The following is a 22517-nucleotide window of genomic DNA, read 5'->3' as shown; positions in this document are numbered from 1 at the left end:
AGTCTTTTGGTTAGTAGGAGGTAGATGAGCAAATGGATGTGCCTCCTGCCTCTAGTTTCATTGTTGTTGAGATTTCTGTTCTAGTTGTGCGTTACGTATTTGAATAGAATGGTAAATGAAGTATTAATCTTAGTTGGCATTTAAGACACTAAGTTGTTGCGTATGGATGGATTATACTCCCTGGTTTCCCATAGAACCTTTATTTTATTGCATAAAGAATCATTATCAAACTTTAACGTGTGTATATATATATATATATATATATATATAATTCTAATTTTCATTAACATCAATCATATATATCACACGAAATGAGTCATGTTACATGAATGATGAATGAGCCCCAAAATCCATCCACACAGCACTATAAATACATGGCTCGCTTTTGCTACAATTTCCATATTTTTCCACTCACTAACTCTCCGGCCATCATCATCACCACTGAACAGTGTCTCTGGGGCGAGGTCACATCTATTGCTTCCTGGTGATTAGTGTTACTTATAGGAAGGCAAAAGAAAAGTATATCTGGAAATCAGTTGATTAAAGAATTTATATATCATGACAAATAATCTCTTCAAGATTGATTTTAACACAAATAATGTGTTTGTCTCATAGACTATATTACTGACAGCCATTTCCTTTTGCACAGTTCATCGATCGTAAGCATTTGCTATTAAGCAGCCATGGTTCCGCTTCTAGAAGGTTCTCGTGAGCTCCTACATTGTGAGCAGGTTTGTTGTCAAAGGGAACATGTTAATAATTTATTTATTTGTTATGTACGTGCAGTGGATTCTTCATGATTAGGGAGATGAAGAGTGCATCAAAATCTTGAAGAACTGTAGAGAAGCCATCCCAAAAGAAAATGGAAAGGTTATTATTGTAGATCAAGTGATTGAAGAGGGAAGTAAGCACGGAAAATTTAAGGACGTAGGTTTGATATGTTGGACATGGTAATAATGGCGCACACTAACTCAGGCAAAGAGTCATCAAAATGGAAGGATTCAGCTCATACACTGGAATCCATCCATGCTCTGCAATTTGTCATTATAGCTTTCTATTAATTTAACGATTTTAGTTCTCGTATTCTATGAATCAGCTGAAGCAATTAATCTTAATTATTGGAAGTCTACTGCTACGCACGTAACAATTATAAAGCTAAATCTGATATGAAATTTCCTCATGTCTCATTTTTTTAGTAGAGTAAATAACTAGAACTAATGTAATTTATAATTAGCATGATTTGCCAAATTTACTGATACACAAGCCTCCATCTAAACACAATGCATGAGTGAGGGTTATTGGTTTATGTGACAAAAAACATTGTGTAAAGATTTGTATCAACCGTGTGTAGTCTGCTGTGAGAGGGATTACATATATAATATTACAAAATTGTAATTGTGGTTCCTTTCCTCCCTATAATCATACAAACATGATTCTACCAAATTACAGCCAAATAAATAACAAGATAATAGAAGAAAATACAACACATTATGCCCTGATTTACAATAGATTTAATTCCCAAATTACTGCTAATCATATAATACAATGGGTCAGGCAAATGAATTTAAGTTAGAAGAGGGCAAACTTTTTGTAGATAGTAAGTATGAATAGGTGGTGTTATGTGTAATAGTGCTGAATGTTGATATCTGGATAATTTATACATTATGACACTTTACACGATAATATCTTATTTAACATTTTTATTGGTCATAACTCTATAAATAGTATTTTTCTATAGTATCTTATTTATGCAACTTATTTTTCTTCATACTAGTACATGAAAATTGAACTGAAAAATAAATTACACACCTTAACATTTCTCTTCCTCTCATCCTAAACTAATTAACGTAAAAACAAATAACTTCTATTTTATTTTTAAAATTCTTATACTGAACTTAAACTATAAAAATAACTTTTAATCCATAAAACAATGAGCCAAATATATCTCTATTTAAAGAATAAGATCACTTATTTAGAGATAATTATTTTAACTTAATTCAAAGGCACTAAACTTGCAGACTTTTTTAGTCATGCTAGGCTTTCAATCATACTCAACTAAGTCTGGAAAAAAAATAAAGGCCTGTCATGTAAACCGGCCTCGTCCAAACTTTAGATTAAGATGCATGCCAATCTTAGACCTTGTAAAGCCTAGTTTAACCAAGCTCTTCTACCCATGGTACAAAAAGAATGACAGTTTGTGACTTGCACTCCTGCTAAAAGAAAAAATATGTACAACATGACTAGTATTCCACTGATGTATAACCACAAGGGAATTGTCTTCTAAATACTGACCTTAAAATTTAAATTGTTAACATCACTTGTGACAAAAAAAAAAATATTACATACACTATATGTGGATGGGGCAAAGAAAAAAAAAACTTTAATGCTCCTACAAAACTTCTAACAAGTGGGTTCCCACCTAGTTGAGCATATGACTTGACAATAAACAAATAGAGGAGATTCTGCAAAAGTTTTCAACCAGAAGCCGAAGCAGCTCTCCGTTTATCACATTCCTCTTGTCCTTCCTTGGCAAACTCTTCAATTAATTCACGCTGTCTCTGTGTCAGGTTTCTGTAATAACATTTCAAATACAGGCCTTTATATTCTAAGCATCCAACAGAGAACCTAAACATGGTGTAGAAAGAGGAGCGAACAGCACATAATAAAAGACACTATAAAATATGTCATATGACACTCACGTTGGGATGTTGACATTAAAATGAACATATTGATCCCCAAATGTGCAAGAATTTTTAGTCTTGACCCCTGTTCAAAGAATAACCAAGATAAGAATGATGAAAAAAATGTGCGTAACTGCTTAAACTAGCAGCCTTTAAAAATCCATGCAGCATAATGCCCATAAATTTCAAATGTATTTTCGCCACAACGATCTAAAAAAAGTAACAAAAGTTCCCAAATTCCCCCAAATGGTATCAGATTGCTTACCTTTCTTTTTCAAAACCACTTTCTGACCAGGTTGGGTGCCTGGGCGAACCTGCCAAACAAGACTCATCATTCAAACTTCCCCAGTTACTGAAAGTGCCATAAGAAATATTATGTCTTTCAATATAATCCTAACCTTAAGTACAACATCTCCAGTAAGAGTTGGGACTTGAATAGTTCCCCCCAAAATTGCCTGAAACACACATATACACAAATTTCCAGTGTTTAGTTTAACTACAATAATGTCACTAAATGCAACATAAACAACTAACAAGATGTTTGGGATCCAAAATATTATGACAATAAACTTCCAGCACTAACAACATCCACCACCATCACTATTACTACTAAATAAAAAATTGAAATAATAATTTTCATGAAACCAGTTTTCCCCAACAGTGGCAAACAAAATTCATGCCATCAAAACTTGAACAGGGCAACAGCTTCCAACACAATTCTTAAATATTTATATATATAAAAAAAAAAGATACCTACTTCAGTACTACCAAACGATTATATATACCTCAATGATAGATGTTTAAACAGCATTTAGAACTACATTTTCTGGAGTATTGCATGTGATTCTAGAGTATAACAATTTTAGTGAACAAATTTCTTTTTAGAGTAAACTACCATTTTGGTTCCTAAAAGATAGGTGACACCAAAACAAGTGACATGATATCACCTATCTTTCATAAACCAAGTAGAAACCCACACTCTCTTAGGGACCATAATGACCGTACAATTTTTTTAGACTAAACAACTAAGTTGCTCCCGAAGAATTATAAATTAATGCATACAGTTAAGCACAGACATAAGTGGATCACAAGAAAACTGAACCAAATAACTGCATAAAACATTGCTAAAGGTTTTCTTCATCAAAGATCATCACCTGAGTGATACTTAAAACAGCATCTACATGAATATCAGATCCTTCTCTGCGAAAAACAGGGTCTTCTCTAACCTGCAAAAAGGACAAACAAATAAAAATGTCAAGTTTAAAAGTATCAACAAAAAAATAGCGACTTCCAAGCTATTGAAGTACCTTGATAGTAACATAAAGATCACCAGGTTGATCTCCATCAGGATCTGCTCCACCACTTCTATAAACCTTTATGGTCTCGTTGCTGTCTATCCCTGAAAATGTTAAAAACATAAATCAGTCAACCTCTCCATAGCTTCACCTAAGGCAAGAGAAATAAGAGACGGGGTGTGCATCCACCCCACCCACCCCCCCCAACATCCATCCTAAAATTATTTAAAATTTAGGGTTTCCTAGCTTCAATAGGACATTAGGTATCTTCTTTCCTGTGTACTGTTATTATGATAATTAAGTTTAGTGGTCAGAGGAGTGGGCTCGCCTAGTTCCTTAGATCTCGTATTCACATAGCCTACGTAACTAGTAACAGCAATGCATCCCAAAAAATTGACATGACAATTACCAGGCATAATATCCAACTTGATCGACTTCATTCCTTTGACAATCTTTGCACCCCTGCAAGACTTGCAGTAATCCTGATACCAACAAAAGACGAAAAGTTACTATTTACAAATATATTCCCACAATTTTGTAATTCGTATGAAATACCATATAATTAAGAAGAATAACCCAGTTATGTGGATCACACTATCATAGTGACTCCATCCATCATATTTTCTGAACCATTGGGCAATATACTAAAAATAAGAGATTTAATAGTACAAATGTAAAAGAAGGGGATAGTTATACCATACCGATACAATTTTTCCAGTTCCTTTGCAGGTACCACAAGTACTCTCCATTCTGAATATGCCAGCTTGTACAAATAACTGAACATGTCCCCAAATTATCAATTTTACAACACTTGTCTAATTTAAAATTATATATAAAAAAAAGATTAAATTATTTTCAAGACAATACTGACCACTCTGGACCCTTTACACGGCTTACAAGTTTCAGGCCTAGTACCAGGAGGAACACCACTGCCACCTGTAATAGATCATTAAGCAAAAGGGTTGTGGCTGAGAACTTCATTTCCAGGTGCAGTGAAATCAATATAGTAGTGACAGATAACACTTTAGAGCTTATTAATGAGCATACCACAAGCATTACAAAGCACATCCGTTTGAAATGTCAAAGTTTTGGTGCACCCTTGTACTGCTTCCATAAAAGATAGTTCAATAAAAGTCTGAAAGAAATTATTGAGATGCTTTTGGTCAAACAACACCTTAGCATACTTAAAAGAGTCCAAATATGAAGAAAGAAAAAAACCTTGACATCCTCTCCACCAATATTCTCATGGAAGAAGCTCTTGACAAAATCCTGATTGCCATTGAGAGAATTGAGAAAACCATATTAGATTTCAAATGTAGGATGAATGCAAAGGAAATTTTAGAGGCATTTATATTTAATTAAAGACTACATAATTAATAAAATACAGATTTCAGGTGATAAAACAAGCCCAATATAAACTTACAATTGAAAATGAGAAACTGATGCATAACAAGCATACAAATTAAATGGAAAATTTTGACTACAAAGTTCACCATATACATTTTTGTCCAGATGTTTAATGAATCATTAGATCATTTTATCTTTAGATTGAATTAATAATTGAAACTCCACTTCTATGGTGCTAGTACATCACAAATTTAACAATTGAAATGATATAATAATGAATTTTCCTTATTATTGTGGAGTGAATGTAATTACTTTGATTTTACAACAACAATGCAGACCAACAAAGAAAGAAGTATCTCCTAATAGAAATGATTAATAAAATAAAGGGAAGAAACTACCAAGTTCTTACATGATCACGGAATATCTGCTCAAAAGGATTGAAGCCACCCTCGCCTCCAAAACCAGTGCTTTGTTGGTTTACATAAGCATCATGACCAAGCTAGATATTTATGTTAAAAGTGAATCAAATGAATGATGCAGTAGAGACTTTAGAGAACAATCCACTCAAAACAAATTTAAAATACTCATATAACCAAGAAACATGTGCGTAAAGTATGAGTTGTACTGAAACATGAAAAACCTAAATTGTTGCTCATACAAAATACGAAGTCCTGCTATTGAGCATAAAAAGTGTAATATCAACAAAGCCAAAAAAAAATATTGGAAGCATTAGTAATCTGGGCAGTAAAATTTCACAGCAAGGAAAATTTTCTGACCCCACTCTGTAATCACTATAGATACTAGAAAATGAAGGTTTTATCTCATTTTAGATTTCACAAGACATAACACAGAAAATGACCACATTATCAGCTCTTTTAGCAATATCATCACTGTACATGAAGGACAAATACCAGGGACAGGAGAATACTCTTATTATCTTCCAATGCAAAGTACAAATGTGCCATGTTACCAACTCCCTTTTTCCATTTTTTTCCTTCATAAGTATCCTTAGACAAATTTCTAATTCTCCATGAAGCAGAACTCCACTATTTAGATCTTACTATTCCCTCATTTTCTAATTCCACTATGTCATTCATGTAAATTCATTCTACAATTTATCCCAACTTAGAGAAAAATGTGTAACAGAAAAAATTTGAGCAGAAAAGCCAAAAAAGTAATCAGGAAAGTGCTAAACCTGATCATACTGTTGACGCCTTTCCTCATCCTTCAAAACCTACAACACAAGAAAAAAGACAACAAAGCAGCAGAGAATTTGGGATATGAAGATTTGAAATAGACCTCTCTGGCTTTGGTACAAACTAAAACATAAGCAACAAGAGTCCACCTCATATGCTATTGAAACTTCTTGAAACTTCTTTTCAGCTTGAGGATCATCTTTGTTTGTATCTGGATGGAGCTTTTTTGCAAGCTGCAGACCATTAAGAGAAATTGAGAGGGAAAAAATACATATCATTTTGGAAAGATAATTCATATGCTGGCCAATCCTGTTTTATCAGTTCATGTCAAAGTAGAAAGAACGGCAAAAAGTAAGGATGAACTAAAGTACTTTCACAATTGTGAAGCATAGGGGATGACAATGCAAACATGAATATAATACAAAATTGCATATTCAGATTATAGAAGCATATAAAACAAATAACAACAATAGCCTTATTCTACTATGTGAGGTCACTATATGGATCCGATCCCATTAGATTCAGTTAAAAACCAAATTTCCAAGGATATTATCACCCTGAGACCCCTTATAATAATTTCCTTCAATGTCCTTCTTAGTCTTCCTCTACCCCTTTTCAAAGGATTAAAAATCATGCAATCTACTCTCCTCACCAATGCCTTCTTTGCATGTGTTCGAACTACCTTAACCGATTTTCTTTCATCCTTTCCTCAATAGATATCACAAATATTTTCTCATATACAATCATTTTGTATCATATCCTTTCTTAAATGGTCACACATCCATCTTAACATACTCATTTATACTACTTTTCTCGATTGTCCCTTTAAAGTGCTACATTCACTACCCTAGAGTGTAATTGGTCTGTAGCAATATGATAAACTCCCGTTTAAGCTTGATAAGTATTTTGAAATCACAAATAATCCTCAATGTCTCTCTATTTTAGTCAGCTACCTTGTATCCTGCGTGTGACATCTTCGTTAATGTCTTCATCATTTTGTAATATTAATCCCAAATACTTAGTAACATATGGTAAGACATCTCCAATTTTTACTTTCAAGTAATTTTCCTCCTAATTCTTAATAAGTTGCAATGCATATACCTTGTCTTGCTCCTACTCATAGGTTTTATCTCTTTGTAAATTATACAATTTTGAATATGTCTCTTGTTCTTATATATAGGAACCAAAAAAATTCATCCTCCATCCATACAACATTTTCTTAAATCTCAAAATCATAATAAATAGCTTAGTGAACCAAACGATACCCTGTTCTTTTACACATTTTCAAGCTTCAATAAGAATTTAACACTAGGACCAACAATTGTATTATTATTCATCTTCTTATCGACTTCTTTTACCACTCTAACTCAAATTATGCTAGTAAGCCAAATTTTTCTCATCCTCTTGAGTTTCTAACCCTTTCATATTACACATCAATCCTTACCCATCATTAAAATCCTTACAAAAAAATAATTCTCCAATCTCTCTTTGATATCTTGATCTATAACCAAAACTTTCTCTTTCTTCATCCTTAACACATCTTACTTGGTTTAAATCTATGCCCTTTTACTATTTTTGCCAGGTTTATGCATCTTATGTTTTCCATTCTTTGTCCCAAAATCTCGATAAAATTCCTCAAAAACTTTGGATTGTACCTCACTCACAACTTCCCTTGTACTATTTTTATTTTCTAGCCTTCTGATACATTACCTAATTTTGAGCATTACTACACTCATCTAAGGTCTTAGAACACCCCCTTTTGTTTCTTACCTCTCCTTCAACCATTTCATTCCACCACCAAGATTCCTCACCTCTTTTTCTCCTAAGATTACTTTAACAACATTCTAACCAGGAAATGGGTCATATAACTATCTATTTTTTTTTTCTATTTCTATCCCTCATTTCTCCCCTATCTATTTTATTCCTCATCCAAAAAAATTATTAGTGAATTGATAAAGTTTAACCAGGAAATGGGTCAGATAACTAAAGCACACATATTTTCGGTACCTAAATTTATGTATACTAACAATGGCAAGGAAAAACTTACCCCATAGTAAGCTTTCTTTATTTCAGAAGAACTTGCATTCTTACTCACACCAAGAACATCATAATAGTCTCTTGCCAATGATGCTGTAATAGTTTTTGAGGAAAACAAATAAGTCGTCAACATGCAAGCGACAACAAACAAGTATACATACGGAAGCAAAGAGAGTATTGAATGAAAAGTAATGAACTTCAAGCTCCTTCTGATTCCATGAATAGTTAAAATCAAGCCATTTATGTGATGCTGAATTTTGTAATTTATACCCGAGCCATGAATTGATCTAGATGCCCCCCAATATTTATTTGCCGCTCCCAATAGCAACCATTTCTTTAAATTAACGGCATCTCCAACTGCAAATGGATAAGGGGGACCAGGTGAGCATAAACAACAGTTGAAAAGTATATACCTTTGGGGGTGGAGAACAGTTAAATTAAATCCAGCATTGCAAGGAAAACAACCAGTAGTGAATTCATGCAGCAATTCATTGACTTATACCAAATAACCATACAACCAAATTACAAAAACCCGAATAGAAAATTTTGAAATAAAAACAAAAATTGACAATTTACTCAATTTCCCAAAGAGTCGTGTAATGAACTTAAAAAGAAAAGAAAAAAGGTTAATTTAACAGTTAACACACACCATTGGATGCAAAAGTACCAACAACTCTAGCTGGACTGCAAGGCCCAGAGTTCAATGCCCTATAACCCTTTTGGAAAAGTGCTTGATAAACCTGCAAATTAAAAATTGCCACATAATTGGAAAATGATATTTCATAGCAAAATCCTGAGAGAAAGAAAGAACAGAAAAGGATGCGTGCGTACAGAATCGTTGGCGTGACAGAAAGATCGACGAGCAAGGCGATTAATGAGGGTGACGCCATGGGAGCAAAGCATTTGGGTATTGAGAAGGAGAAAGTAGGATTATGGTTTTGGGAATTGGGATGAGTAATTAAACCCTAGATAAACCCTAATTAGAGGAAATTGATTTGGAAGGTTCTAGTAAGAGCAGGAAGATGAGCTTTGAATTGGCAAATCAAACTGCTCAGCTCTGCTCCTACGTTAATGGAACTCTGCGAGTGTTTGTGGTTCATGTCCCTCATAAGTGTTTGGCTGCGCCATCACTATTTTATGACCAGTATTTTATTTTGTTTTAGTATTGTCCAAATTGCATGTTACAAAAAAGTTCTATTTCTTTCTTTCTTTCTTTCTTTTGAATTTTGACCTTAAATCCAATCGACTTTAGTTGATGAGCTACATTGTAAATTGTAGCTTATTTGGATGTAGGGAATCCAAATCCATGCATTTCCATTTCCAATAATATACATGACACATGCCTCTAGCTTATGAGAACTACTCAAGGAATAGAATTTGGTAGTTATAAATTTATTTATAAGTTAATTATTTGGCAAAGATAAGTCATCTTTAATAGTAAAGTTCACGGCATCGCTAGTTTATAAGTTATTAATTTTTTTTTCTTTTTTATTTTTATCTTTGTTAACTTTACCAAACATTTTAAAATTAGATTAGTTAGTTTATAAATTTTTAAGACTCATAACCTACCTTTTAAGATGATATCAAAATCTATCATAATAATATGTTGTTATGCTTAAGATATATAGTTAGAGAAATGTGTATTAAAGATCTAGGTGGTTTAATAATATAGGCAAGTTAATTTATATAGGTGAATTGTAATTTCACCCGATTAAGGCTCATAATCATATTTTAAGATGCTTATAAACTAATTTTGCTAAACACACAGTCAAATCTAACTTAATGTATTTATTTTTTCATTTTGATGGTTCTCTCGTTCTTTCCTTTCCTTGGTAAACCATATAATTTCCAAACCAACTCGAAACAGGAGAGGATTCAGTGTGACTGTGGCATTAAACTCTAAAAAAAAAATTGTTACGTTTACTTCCAGTATCCTCTCTTCGGAGAAAAAGATACTTCTTTAGCCATCATATACGGAAAAAAAAAATAAAGGGACTGGGGAAAACTGAAATCGTTATATTCACTTATTTATTAATGAATTACATGATTACCCACTTCTATATTATTTGCATTTATTTTAACTATAATCAAAAGACTCAAATAATTATTTTGACTAATTATTACTTCCTTTTTTTAACTTTAAACTTGCATGAAATAGATATCAAATTTGGGAGAACATTTTTTGCGTCAAAATAAAATATAGATATTTTACGGCATTTTTTTTTCCTTTGCTAAGGTCTTCATCATGTTGCTCTATTATCTTACTGCGTGACATTTGACTTGCCTTAGTTATATGTGTCTTGCATGAAGTCATGAATGAAAGCAAACTCGGCATATAAGACAATTATAATATATAGTATTCAATCTTAAAAGGAGGATCGAGGAGAATGAAGCACAAGAAAAGCATCATAGTCTATGATATGACACATGCCTTAACCAAATCTACCTTTGCTTTCTTGCAGCTTCAGCTATGCCTTTCATGCCCCTTTTATTTCCTTTTTGTACACTTAGACATTGCTGCACATAGAAGAAAGCAATTATCCTGAAAAATGCACATATAATAACCATGCATTTGCTTAGATTAAACTAATCCCTTTAGGCCATTTACCGCCATTAAGTAACTAATACATTGACAGACAGAAAGTTTAGAATCATTTTTGCTTTATCAATAAGTTACGAATCAAACAATTTTTCCTTATTGTCATTAAACAATGATATTCATATTAGATACACAATAAAAAAAGAAAGGCAAGCAAGTAGCAGCTAAAATAACAAATTAGAACCATGGTTTATTTGTTTGCTCAGTGGAAAATCAAAATTCTGAGATTGCCATTTAGCATTCATATTATTTTTTTATAATTGTTGAAGAATTAGCATAGAATTGTAACAATTACGACAACCTTCAGACTAGAATGATCTTGGCTTTAAGTTAGATCAATCTGTTTCCCACCATTCTTTTCTGCTTTAATCTCCTATCTTCATATTGCTAAAGCTCATGCAGCTTCTCCATGAAATTATTCCTTGCTTAACCAAAATAGAAGCAAGTACTTGTGTCAATCATGAAAGAGAAGAGAACCACAACTGTATTTTCTTTTGGCTTTTGTATTCTTAAGTAGAACTTCTTTGCTTCAGAATCGAATTTCTGGTTACTTTGGAAAACCAGCTAGCTGCAACAACTTGTGGCAGTGACACCAGAAAGAAAAGGGCATGAAACTGGTTGTGGAAGTTATTAATGCTCATGATCTTATGCCCAAAGATGGCGAGGGATCAGCCAGTCCCTTTGTGGAAGTAGACTTTGAGAACCAGCTTAGCCGAACCAGAACCGTCCCAAAGAACCTCAACCCCACTTGGAACCAAAAACTAATCTTCAATTTAGATGCAACCAAACCTTACCATCGCCAAACGATTGAAGTATCGGTCTACAATGAGAGGCGACTTACTCCAGGCAGAAACTTCCTTGGAAGGGTGAGAATTCCTTGCTCCAATATTGTCAAGGAAGGTGAGGAAGTATATCAGATTTTCCCTCTTGAAAAGAAGTGGTTTCTCTCACCTGTTAAGGGTGAGATTGGCCTCAAAATATACATTGCATCAGAGTCTAATTCCAAACCAAAACCTCTTTCTCCTGTTTTCCCTTCAGAACAAGAAAAACTTCCACCTTCCACTCCACCCCGAGAACCAGAATCCACCATTAGTGACCTTCCTCCGCCACCTCATAGTATCCCCTCAGGCCTAACTGACAGAACATTAGAAGCTGATCTCAGTGAAGAACTTCCTGCATTTGACACCCCAAAAGCAAGCACAGAAGAAGCAGAAGTATATTATGTTGCAGAAGCTCGGTCTAGCAGTGTTGATATCGATCAAGAGCCAAAGAAAGAAAATAGAGAAGCTGTCGTAGAGACCGTCCAACAACTTGACAAGCACCAAGTTCTCCAGCCACAAACGATTTCAATAAAGAGAAGACCACAAGGTACTCCATCCACCATGCACTCAGTTGATCCTCAAGTCCAATCTAGCCATCACGAAAACTATAATCACAATGACACCAATCAACAGCCAAGGATTTCAATAAAGAGGCGACCGCTAGCGCAAGGTGCTCCATTCACGATGCACTCGGGTGATCCACAAGTCCAACCAAGCCATGGTGAAGGCTACAATCATAATGACACTAACCTGCAGCCAAGGATTTCAATTAAGAGACGACCGCGAGGACCGGGTACTCCATCATCAATGCACTCCTTTAATCCACAAGTCCATGCTAGCCGCAACGAAAGCTACAATAACCTCATGGGAACCAACCCACAACAGCCAAGAATTTTAGTAGAGAGACAACCACAGAATACTCCGCTCACCGTGCACCGAGTTAGTCCCCAAGTCCCTACTAGCAATGATGAAAACTACAATCTCAGTGACACCAATGTGCAGCTTGGCGAGCGGTGGCCCAGTGATGGAGCTTATGGTAGAAGAGGGTGGGTGAGTGGTAGTGACAGATTCACTAGCACGTATGACCTTGTTGAGCAGATGTTTTATCTGTATGTTCGTGTTGTGAAGGCAAAAGATCTTCCCCCAAGCACCATCACCTCAAGCTGTGATCCTTATGTGGAAGTGAAGCTGGGGAACTACAAAGGAAGAACAAAGCACTTTGAGAAGAAATTGAACCCAGAGTGGAACCAAGTGTTTGCTTTCTCCAAAGACCGCATTCAGTCTTCTGTTTTGGAAGTCTTTGTGAAAGATAAGGCAATGGTGGGCAGAGATGACTATCTTGGCAGAGTAGTTTTTGATCTCAATGAGGTTCCAACAAGAGTTCCACCAGATAGTCCACTAGCTCCTCAGTGGTACCGGCTCGAGGACTGGCGCGAAGAAGGCAAGGTGAGGGGTGACATTATGCTTGCAGTTTGGATGGGAACACAAGCTGATGAAGCTTTCTCTGAGGCTTGGCATTCTGATGCTGCCACTGTCTATGGGGAGGGCGTTTTCAACGTCAGATCAAAGGTTTACATGTCACCAAAACTGTGGTATCTCAGGGTGAATGTAATTGAAGCACAAGACGTGATCCCAGGTGACAGAAACCGCCTACCGGATGTTTTTGTGAAAGCTCAAGTGGGCTGCCAAGTGCTGACAACCAAGATATGCCCCACCAGAACAACCACCCCATTCTGGAATGAAGATTTGGTCTTTGTAGCCTGCGAGCCATTTGAGGAGCAATTAACAATCACTGTGGAGGATCGTGTGCACCCTTCAAAAGATGAGGTACTTGGGAAGATAAGCCTACCAATGACCCTCTTTGAGAAGCGGCTAGACCACAGGCCGGTTCATTCGCGCTGGTTCAATCTTGAGAAATTTGGTTTTGGAGTGCTAGAAGGTGATAGAAGAAATGAGCTCAAGTTTTCAAGCAGGATTCACATGAGAGTTTGCCTTGAAGGTGGATACCATGTCCTAGATGAGTCCACATTGTACACAAGTGATCAAAGGCCAACAGCAAGACAGCTATGGAAGCAACCTATTGGAATACTTGAAGTAGGCATCTTAGGAGCGCAGGGGCTTCTCCCAATGAAGATGAGGGATGGAAGAGGCAGCACAGATGCATACTGTGTTGCCAAGTATGGTCAGAAATGGGTCCGAACCCGAACACTTCTCGACACTTTTAGTCCTAAATGGAATGAACAATACACATGGGAGGTCTATGATCCTTGCACTGTGATAACGTTGGGAGTTTTTGACAACTGCCATTTAGGTGGAGGGGAAAAAGCTCCTGGTGACAGTGCTGCTAGAGATTCTCGGATTGGAAAGGTAAGAATAAGGCTATCAACACTTGAAGCTAATAGGATTTACACCAATTGTCACCCTCTTCTTGTTCTACACCAACATGGAGTTAAGAAGATGGGTGAGATTCAGTTAGCAGTGAGGTTTACGGCACTTTCACTAGCCAACATGGTTCACATCTATGGCCAACCCTTGCTCCCCAAGATGCATTACTTACATCCCTTCACAGTGAACCAAATAGACAACTTGAGGTACCAAGCCATGAACATTGTAGCTGCGAGGCTAGGCCGAGCTGAACCGCCTTTGAGGAAGGAGGTGGTGGAGTACATGTTGGATGTTGATTCCCATATGTGGAGCATGAGAAGAAGCAAGGCTAATTTCTTCCGAATCATGTCCCTTTTCTCTGGTATGATCACAATGGGAAAGTGGTTCAGTGATGTTTGCCTTTGGAAGAACCATGTTACATCAGTCCTGGTTCACATTCTTTTCCTCATACTGATATGGTACCCGGAATTGATCCTGCCAACCGTGTTTCTCTATATGTTCTTGATTGGTCTGTGGAACTATAGGTTCCGGCCTAGACACCCGCCTCACATGGATACTAAACTCTCGTGGGCAGAAGCCGTTCACCCCGACGAACTCGATGAAGAGTTTGACACGTTTCCGACTTCTAGATCACAGGATGTTGTGAGAATGAGGTATGACAGGCTTAGAACTGTGGCAGGTAGGATTCAGACAGTTGTTGGGGACATAGCTACACAAGGGGAGAGGTTTCAGTCTCTACTGAGTTGGAGAGACCCCAGAGCAACCAGCCTCTTTGTAGTGTTTAGCTTCTGTGCTGCTGTGGTTCTCTATGCAACTCCATTCAGAGTGGTGGCTCTGGTGACAGGTTTATACTTTTTGCGGCATCCAAAGTTTAGGAGTAAGATGCCTTCAGTACCAAGTAATTTCTTCAAGAGGCTCCCAGCTAGAACAGATAGTTTATTGTGATCTTGTTTTTTCATAGTTTTAGTTTGTTATACATAGTTACATACAGTTTTCTGTTTATTATCATTTCCTTCTTTAATATCCTTGTTACTTCCACACTGTTGTAGTCATTTGGATAGTGTACCAATGAACTTATCCTTTAAGTACCATATTATCAGAATTGATTATTAAATCATTGAATAGAACATCAAATACTTTGACAGATTTTCATGTAAAGCATAAATTGTGTTTTGGACGGTGTTATAAGATTAACTAAGTGGCGAAGGGAGAAGGAAGAGGGAAGAGGTTTGTTGGTTCGAATTCCCTCAATAACAAAAATTAATAGTAAACCTTTGCTGATAAAAAAAAAAAAAAAAAGTTGTGTTTTGAATTGGATTGCCTATGATATGACAAAGATTTATACATGCATTGTGCAAGATTCACAAAAACAAAACATTGTAGTACAGACCCCATTTAGGATCAGTAGTAAGTAGTAACACATCCCCAAAACGAGATCAGAACCAGCTCAACCAGTAAAAGTTAATGATGCCGAACCACCAAATCTCAACCGAACAAGTGGAAACGAGGGAAAAGTTAATAAGTAACAGAAGATAAAGTTCACAATGTTCAGATTACAACCACTAAGCATGCCAATTGCCAAGCTTCAATAAAGTTAAAACCATTCTGTAACCTGCAAGGGAAAGATCAACTATCTATTTTCTAATTACCACCACATTTAATTTGATTTAAATTTGAAGAATATGATAGTATAATTATAACATTAATATTTAAAAACAATAAAATTGGTTAGAATTTAAATTAAAATAAGATTTAATTTGAATTCAAAGATAAAACTTATAATAACAATAATTATTTTTCGAGAGAGAATGTATTGTTGAGTTAAAAAACAAGCGCTGGCTTTGTAGCCATACATAATAGAAAATAGAAGCAATGAGACAATGACCTACGACCTGGTGACTAAATGATTTAAAAAAGAAAGAAACCCTGTCATTACATCTCCAGAGAAATCGACTTCCTAGAAACCAAGTAACCAAATTAAGAGTTATACTATAAACCAAGAAACCAATTGGTAATCCTAAATGATTTCGTAACCAATGGAGTAATTTAACATGAATTAGAGCTACAAAATAATCCAATGAGACTATTGGTTCCTTGCACCCACCACAATTCTTTGCTGCCTTGAGTCCATACGTAGGTTGTGTGTCATCAGCTTGTAAATATTCATAATCCGCTTCACATGCCCACTATAGATTCGTCGTGAGCTTGCTACATGATAATGCAGTTTAGTTATCCCTTTGTTTCTTTAACTATAGTCCTATTTTCCATTTAAGTGTGGCATGTGCTAGCGTTTGATGTAATAAAAATTGATCTTCACAAAGAGAGTAATGTGTAGAGGCAATTTGTGATTATATGTAGCCTATAGGACACCTAGCACGCGTTTGAGGAATACATTTTTATTCTTATTATAACATTCTTTTATTTTCAGTAAGATAAGTGCCTGTTCCTACAGAAGTTATAGCAGGTTTTTATGACAAATGTAGAACACCCCACTCTTATAGTTTCCTCTGAGTGATTCTTTTGCTCAGGTTAATTACATGTCTTATAGTTCTATGATGCTTTCGTGCAAACCGCTTCTTGATCAGGCTAAGTGTGTCCCCTGTGTGACTCTATTCGTTATATATTTTACATATATGATGGACATTTTATCAGAAAAATCTAGAAATTTCAGTAGTCATTCCATATATTCAGGTCTGATTCGGGGATTTAAAATCCAAATTTCATACATCTTATAATTTATAATTTGAAATTATAACAAATAAATATATACTCCTCTCAAATATAAGAAAAAAAAAATTCCCAAAAACTAATTAACACATTTAGTTTTACAAATTTTAATAAGTAATTTTTTTTCCTTATCCTATGGTACAACTTCTAATAACGGCTCCACCTAATTATAGGCACATACGAGTTCAACAATTCATATTAGAGTGTCAAAACAGCCCTCACAAAGAACTAAACGTGGAACACCAATCCGGAACGTTTTTTTATCCCTTGGGAACTGTATTTTCATCTTTCTATTCTCTTAGTTCCATAACACAACACGGGACCTTTAAGATTTTTTTTCACAAATATTAAAGAATATAATTAATTTGTTAAATTTTAAAAAAAATATTTAAAAATTTATTAATATATCTTTTATCCTTTTAATTAATGATTCATTTTTTCTTCTTATGCACTACTCACACTAGTATTTATTAAGAATAATCTTAAAAAAGTATTTAATGTAACATTGATTTTGAAACAATTTTTTTTTTTGAAAGGTCATATTTTAAAATGGAATGAATAATAAATAATTATGAATTAAATGTGAAGTCATATATATATATATATATATATATATATATATATATATATATATATATATATATATATATATATAATTTTTGTTTTGAGTCTCTATAATTTATGTTTTTGTTATGAGTATATTATATTAAAAGTTTTGGTTTGAATATATGTAGTTAATGATTGATATATATTAAAAGAATCATTGAGATAGTGTTACACTGTTTGAGATCAACAAGAGAAATATAAAATAAAATTTGAAATGTCAATTTATGAAGAACTCAATAAAAATTAAGTGTATATATATTAATGATCTCAAACATATTTAAATCATTAAATGAAATCTGCCCTCCAATTTCCAAACATTTGCTAGTATAAGGTTATTTATACCGATGACCTATCTCATGGGGAACAGGTGGTTGTGATCAATCGGAGCCTTTTGCCAGCTATACATTCAGAATGACTGTGATTTGCTTTATAGTTTGGAGTTGAATTTTGAATCTGCTACTTGAAGTTTGACAACGACTCATTTAATACCTAGAAAGATACATCTGCCACATGTCCTCCTCACCATTCTGAACATAATATAGTACAAGGTTTTATGTTATGAGAAATTGCAAGCATGCCATAGAGTAAGTGAATACAGACCTTTAGGCATCGTATGGTAACAAATGGATGGTCGTATAGCCAATTCCTTGCGATGCTGGTTATAACACACACACAACACCCTTTTCAATTTATTTAAATGGACTATAATGATGCTTAATTCAAAGTTTCCATCAGAATGTTAACAATATTTTTCTCTTCACCAGATGCTTTAAAAGTATTTTAATCACATGTTCAGTTTCTTTGAATTTGCAACTTGTGCAAAACTCCCACTGCTGAATTAAGTGACAGCAAAAGGTGATCTTGAAAGGGCAAATAACCAATGCAAAACTGGAATTTATACAGATATGTACAACAGTATAAGGCTTCATAGTGTACTACAAAGAATTAGATGTAACAGTAACATATAACCTATACAAACTCTAAAGAATCAAAGAATGATCTGCTGTGCAATGTTTTTTAGCCTGTTCTGATGAAAATCTACATTGCCTCACAAAACATACAGATTTCGTGTATTTAAGGAATAACGTTAGTACACTTGTAGGGATAGGCGTGCTTGACATTGTGGCTCTTAAAAGATGATGCTCTTAAGAGCTGTTGTTTCCGTGGAAAATGACACCTCAAGCAATTCGCAAGGGATCAAAATCATATTGCCAAAACTAGCATTGCTTCCGTGTAATCTTTGGAACAAAAGCTTTGGTATCAAATGCACAAAATTAGGAAGTGTGATGATGAGAGTCATCATTGCACATGCACTCAGGAACAGGATACTTTGTGACATCCCTCCCAGACTTGCTAGTCCTGAATTCTGGCTGACCTAATGAATCCTGATGCAATTCCTTGATAATCCTATTGAACTCTTCTTCGGGGAGGGAAGAATCCAGAAAATAGGGGAGCATCTGTCTTTTGTTTGGGGTTATATATTTCTTGTGTCCTGCGTAGGCCCGGTGACCCTGAAATAACATTTAGTTTCAATAATTATAGAAATTGTCACATTAAGAATATGAGTTATTACAATATAATTATAGAAACGGCCATCTATATTACTTATATAAATCTTTATACCTGAAGTGCATGGCCCATATTGCCTCCATGAGATGGCATGAAAACATCACTCTTCTCAGAGACTATGTAATCAATGGCAGCCATTAGAGAAGCTTTATTTGCAAATGGTTCCAGCTCTCCATGCAAAGCAAGATCTTCTTTACTGTAAAGATGTGGAAATTCATTGATTAATGGCTGTAAGACCTCCTTTCCACCCAGTGGTTGTCCTCCAGCCCAATAAATTCTTGCATTTTTTGGAGCACCTAGACCTTTAAGCAGCCTGTAAATGAAAGGGGAAAAATAATCAGAAAAGCGTGTCACACTTAATACTTAGAAGACACCTAAAACCTATTTAAAAGATGAAAAGGATTATATTTATATCTACCTTGTAACCTCAATAGAATTCAAGGGGCAGAGGCCAGCCAGTTTTCTTTCATGGTAAGTCATGTTTGATTTTGCTGTCAAGAGTTCAGGCCGCTTTGTCCTCTCGTTGTTAACAATTTCATCATACTCAGGACTCAAACCAGGGAGACAACCAGTTCTCACCCAGACATCCTTTTCCATCCGTAGATGAAGAGCAAGGTAGGGTCCCTTACTTTTCATTCTCTCAGCAATATTGTTACCAAGTTCCTGAACAGGCTTTGCAAACCTTAATGCCTGAAAAGCAACCTGAAAGATAGACAAGAACATTTAGAATCTGCTATCAATTGGCATATAAAGTTAGATCAGAATTGCCTTTCCCTCTTTGTCTTTGACATATGAGTAGAGACTTTGCAATACCTTGCATCGAAGCTTCTGAAGATCAGGAGGAAGATCCTTTGTTAGCCTCGAATCCAATCCACGTAAAAGCAAGACACCTTCTCTGTTGAACTGCATAGAACAACAAGAACCATGTTAAACTCTTGTTCAACAAGAGCAACAACAGTTAACAAGTCAAAGCTTTCCTAGTTAACATTGCAAAATTGATACATGTTAATATTTTGGCAACATAAAAGATTGCAGTCAATAAATTGATACATAAAGGTCTCTAACTACTTGTGTAGAACACTGTAGCTCTTATTATGGTACTATAGGTAATCTCGGTTCCATCCATAAAATCTATCATAGGTGAAACTGTGAAAGTTAACATGAAACTAGACAAGAACTAAAGCCTACTAATTACAACTCAGTGCATGCTCGCAGGAATAAAACTCAAGAAGAGAAAACAAACATACTCTTCTGAGATAGTGTGACCGAATCCAACTGGGAGTGGCATGAGGGATAGGGCTCCCCTCCACAGGCCTTGTCATTAAGTGTGTTGATGGTAATGCTGAAACCACCCGCACATCATCGGCAAGAACACTCTTGAAGTGCTCCAAATCAAATATATCAGCAAATTCACTGCAAAAATGGAAACAAACCCCAAATAAGGAAAAAGACAAATCATATGTGACATTTGGATATAAGAAAAGAAATTAAACCAGTATCAAAAACAAGATTGAAACTATGAATTGAAGATTCAATCCAAAAATGTTAAACAGTTTAATTCATAATCAAGACCATGAAGAAAAATAACATATTTTTTCTTTTTTACCTTTCATCTCCCCAAATGACATTGACTTGCAATATGGGAACAACCAAAGAAGCCCCAAGAATCCTAGCAATGACAACAGCATCAACAATCTGATTCCTCTGCTGATTCATCCCTCCAGAAACCACCACCATGAGGTACCTCCTCCTGTTCTTCACAACCCCTTCACTCTCCCTCCTATACTCCTTACTGAAATTCAAACATGGCTTGTACCCTGACCCATCTGGCTGCTCCCAAAACTCACTCTTTTCACCCACCCCACTTGGAACCTCTGTACCATGTAACTGCACACTGCTAATCAGAGCCTCTGAAACACCAACATCACCACCTTGCTGTCCAAGATTGGATTTTGAGGGGTCTACTGAGGTTGCACATGGGAATGGAGGAAAAGGGGTGTAAAGATTGAGACCAAACTTGAGCATGGCAAAGAAAGCAAGGAAAAAGAGAGTGAAAAGGAAGAGTCTTGGCCTTATGCACTTGACAAAGGTGAAGAATTTGGAGTGTCTTGCACACTTCTTGGGAGATTCAAGCAGAGATTGAAGAGAAGAAGATGAGATGGAGTTGATGATCTGAGAAGGAACTGAGATGTAGGACAACTTCTTGGCATTGTTCTTGGACTTGGCCATTGCTGGCTTCTTTTTCTTTCTTCTTCAAAGATTCAATGCTTTCTTTTGGTTGGTGGGTTTTATAAAGCCTTGTTGTTTATGGGGTGTTTTGTTTAATGGTTTGTTTATTTATCTTTTTCTAGAGAGAGAAAGGGTGAATGGGAATGGTAGAGAGAGAAGGGGCGGCGGGAACACCAAGTCTAAGGCTACGCGTTGATAAAAAATTAGTTCATGTATCATGATGCCTATTGGTTACTCGTTTTCTAGCTGCTCATGTGTTGTGAAGTCTTGAAGAAAGAAGATTGTTTATTTTATTGGTGAATGAATAAATTTTACTTTTTAAAAAATTAAGAGACAAATTGATTTTAATTTATAAAAAAACAATTATTATTTTATGAAAAAATTAAGAGACGATTGTTTTGAAAACACTGTTGGACTAAATAAACACTAAATATAAATATTTTAACATTGATTTATTATAAGAGACTAAATTTTTTACTAAACTTCATCTTCATTAGTATTAAATATATTAGTTAATTAGATTCTTTGTTTAATGTTTATCTTTTTAGGATAAAATATGATATTTGAGAACACAAAAAATTACAATCTTTTTCTTTAGGAGACAAAAAATTACATTCTATTTATTGGCATGTAGTGAAATGTGAGATTGTATCTTATTATTGATTTTTTAAGAGGGTAATATTATATTTATTTATTTATCTATCCATAATTTTTCCAATTTAATAAAAAAAAACTAAATTTCTTGATTAAATATCCATGCTTATCCTTGTGCGGATTAGGGAATGACCTGGAGCTCCTTTCCTTTTCTGAACTCATCCATCATCATCAATGAATGTGGACAAATTCAGGTAGAATTTTCCACCTATATTCAGCCACTAAATTTAGCAATCATAAGTTTGTTTCACCCAAAGATGTTACAATCCAATCTCCTATGAGGGTTAAATAAATTCCAAAATTAATAGTAAGATTTTATTCCATTAGTTTCATAGTTAGTACTAGTAGGAGTATATAACTAGTTGAACAAA

General features: G+C 35.1%; 3 protein-coding genes and 1 long non-coding RNA gene across 5 annotated transcripts; 2 read left to right on the top strand and 2 right to left on the bottom strand.

Moving 5' to 3' along the window:
- The first annotated feature begins 308 nt into the window (after positions 1-308).
- LOC114425571 lies at positions 309-1180 on the top strand. Of its 2 annotated transcripts, none has more exons than XR_003669250.1 (3): positions 309-484; positions 650-702; positions 787-1180. It is a non-coding gene; the product is annotated as an uncharacterized LOC114425571 (long non-coding RNA). The 2 variants fall into 2 exon arrangements; XR_003669249.1 differs by having other exon boundaries at positions 309-519.
- An 882-nt stretch (positions 1181-2062) lies between these two features.
- Positions 2063-9698, bottom strand: LOC114368669 (chaperone protein dnaJ GFA2, mitochondrial-like). The gene is made up of 18 exons (XM_028325895.1): positions 9388-9698; positions 9206-9296; positions 8827-8913; positions 8567-8649; positions 6669-6752; positions 6519-6557; positions 5733-5822; positions 5195-5245; positions 5024-5111; positions 4848-4912; positions 4678-4752; positions 4386-4458; positions 3989-4080; positions 3836-3907; positions 3080-3136; positions 2947-2995; positions 2700-2766; positions 2063-2571 (listed from the first exon to the last, which is right to left on the bottom strand). The coding sequence occupies exons 1-18, from the start codon at positions 9457-9459 to the stop codon at positions 2475-2477; spliced, it is 1332 nt and encodes a 443-aa protein (XP_028181696.1). The 5' UTR covers positions 9460-9698; the 3' UTR covers positions 2063-2474.
- Positions 9699-11550: 1852 nt separating this feature from the next.
- On the top strand, positions 11551-15455 carry LOC114367348 (FT-interacting protein 1-like). The gene has a single exon (XM_028324512.1). It carries the CDS (start codon positions 11764-11766, stop codon positions 15304-15306), a length of 3543 nt encoding a protein of 1180 aa, XP_028180313.1. The 5' UTR covers positions 11551-11763; the 3' UTR covers positions 15307-15455.
- Positions 15456-18555: 3100 nt separating this feature from the next.
- LOC114367998 (O-fucosyltransferase 20-like) lies at positions 18556-21667 on the bottom strand. The gene is made up of 6 exons (XM_028325308.1): positions 20870-21667; positions 20511-20676; positions 20077-20166; positions 19682-19965; positions 19318-19576; positions 18556-19205 (listed from the first exon to the last, which is right to left on the bottom strand). Exons 1-6 carry the CDS (start codon positions 21490-21492, stop codon positions 18969-18971), a joined length of 1659 nt encoding a protein of 552 aa, XP_028181109.1. The 5' UTR covers positions 21493-21667; the 3' UTR covers positions 18556-18968.
- Between the last annotated feature and the right edge of the window lie 850 nt (positions 21668-22517).

Source organism: Glycine soja, chromosome 9, assembly GCF_004193775.1.
Source record: "Glycine soja cultivar W05 chromosome 9, ASM419377v2, whole genome shotgun sequence".
In the NCBI taxonomy this organism is placed as follows: Eukaryota; Viridiplantae; Streptophyta; class Magnoliopsida; order Fabales; family Fabaceae; genus Glycine; species Glycine soja.
This window is presented reverse-complemented; position numbering and strand designations above follow the sequence as displayed.

Coding starts and splice junctions, on each gene's coding strand:
- LOC114368669 (XM_028325895.1), bottom strand. CDS start 9,459: ATGCTTTGCTCCCATGGCGTCACCCTCATTAATCGCCTTGCTCGTCGA. Junction 5,823..6,518: donor GGCGTCAACAGTATGATCAG/GTTTAGCACTTT, acceptor ATAAATATCTAG/CTTGGTCATGATGCTTATGT. Junction 4,753..4,847: donor CGTGTAAAGGGTCCAGAGTG/GTCAGTATTGTC, acceptor GGACATGTTCAG/TTATTTGTACAAGCTGGCAT.
- LOC114367348 (XM_028324512.1), top strand. CDS start 11,764: ATGAAACTGGTTGTGGAAGTTATTAATGCTCATGATCTTATGCCCAAA.
- LOC114367998 (XM_028325308.1), bottom strand. CDS start 21,492: ATGGCCAAGTCCAAGAACAATGCCAAGAAGTTGTCCTACATCTCAGTT. Junction 20,677..20,869: donor GTCATTTGGGGAGATGAAAG/GTAAAAAAGAAA, acceptor CCATTTTTGCAG/TGAATTTGCTGATATATTTG. Junction 19,206..19,317: donor ATATGGGCCATGCACTTCAG/GTATAAAGATTT, acceptor ATGTTATTTCAG/GGTCACCGGGCCTACGCAGG.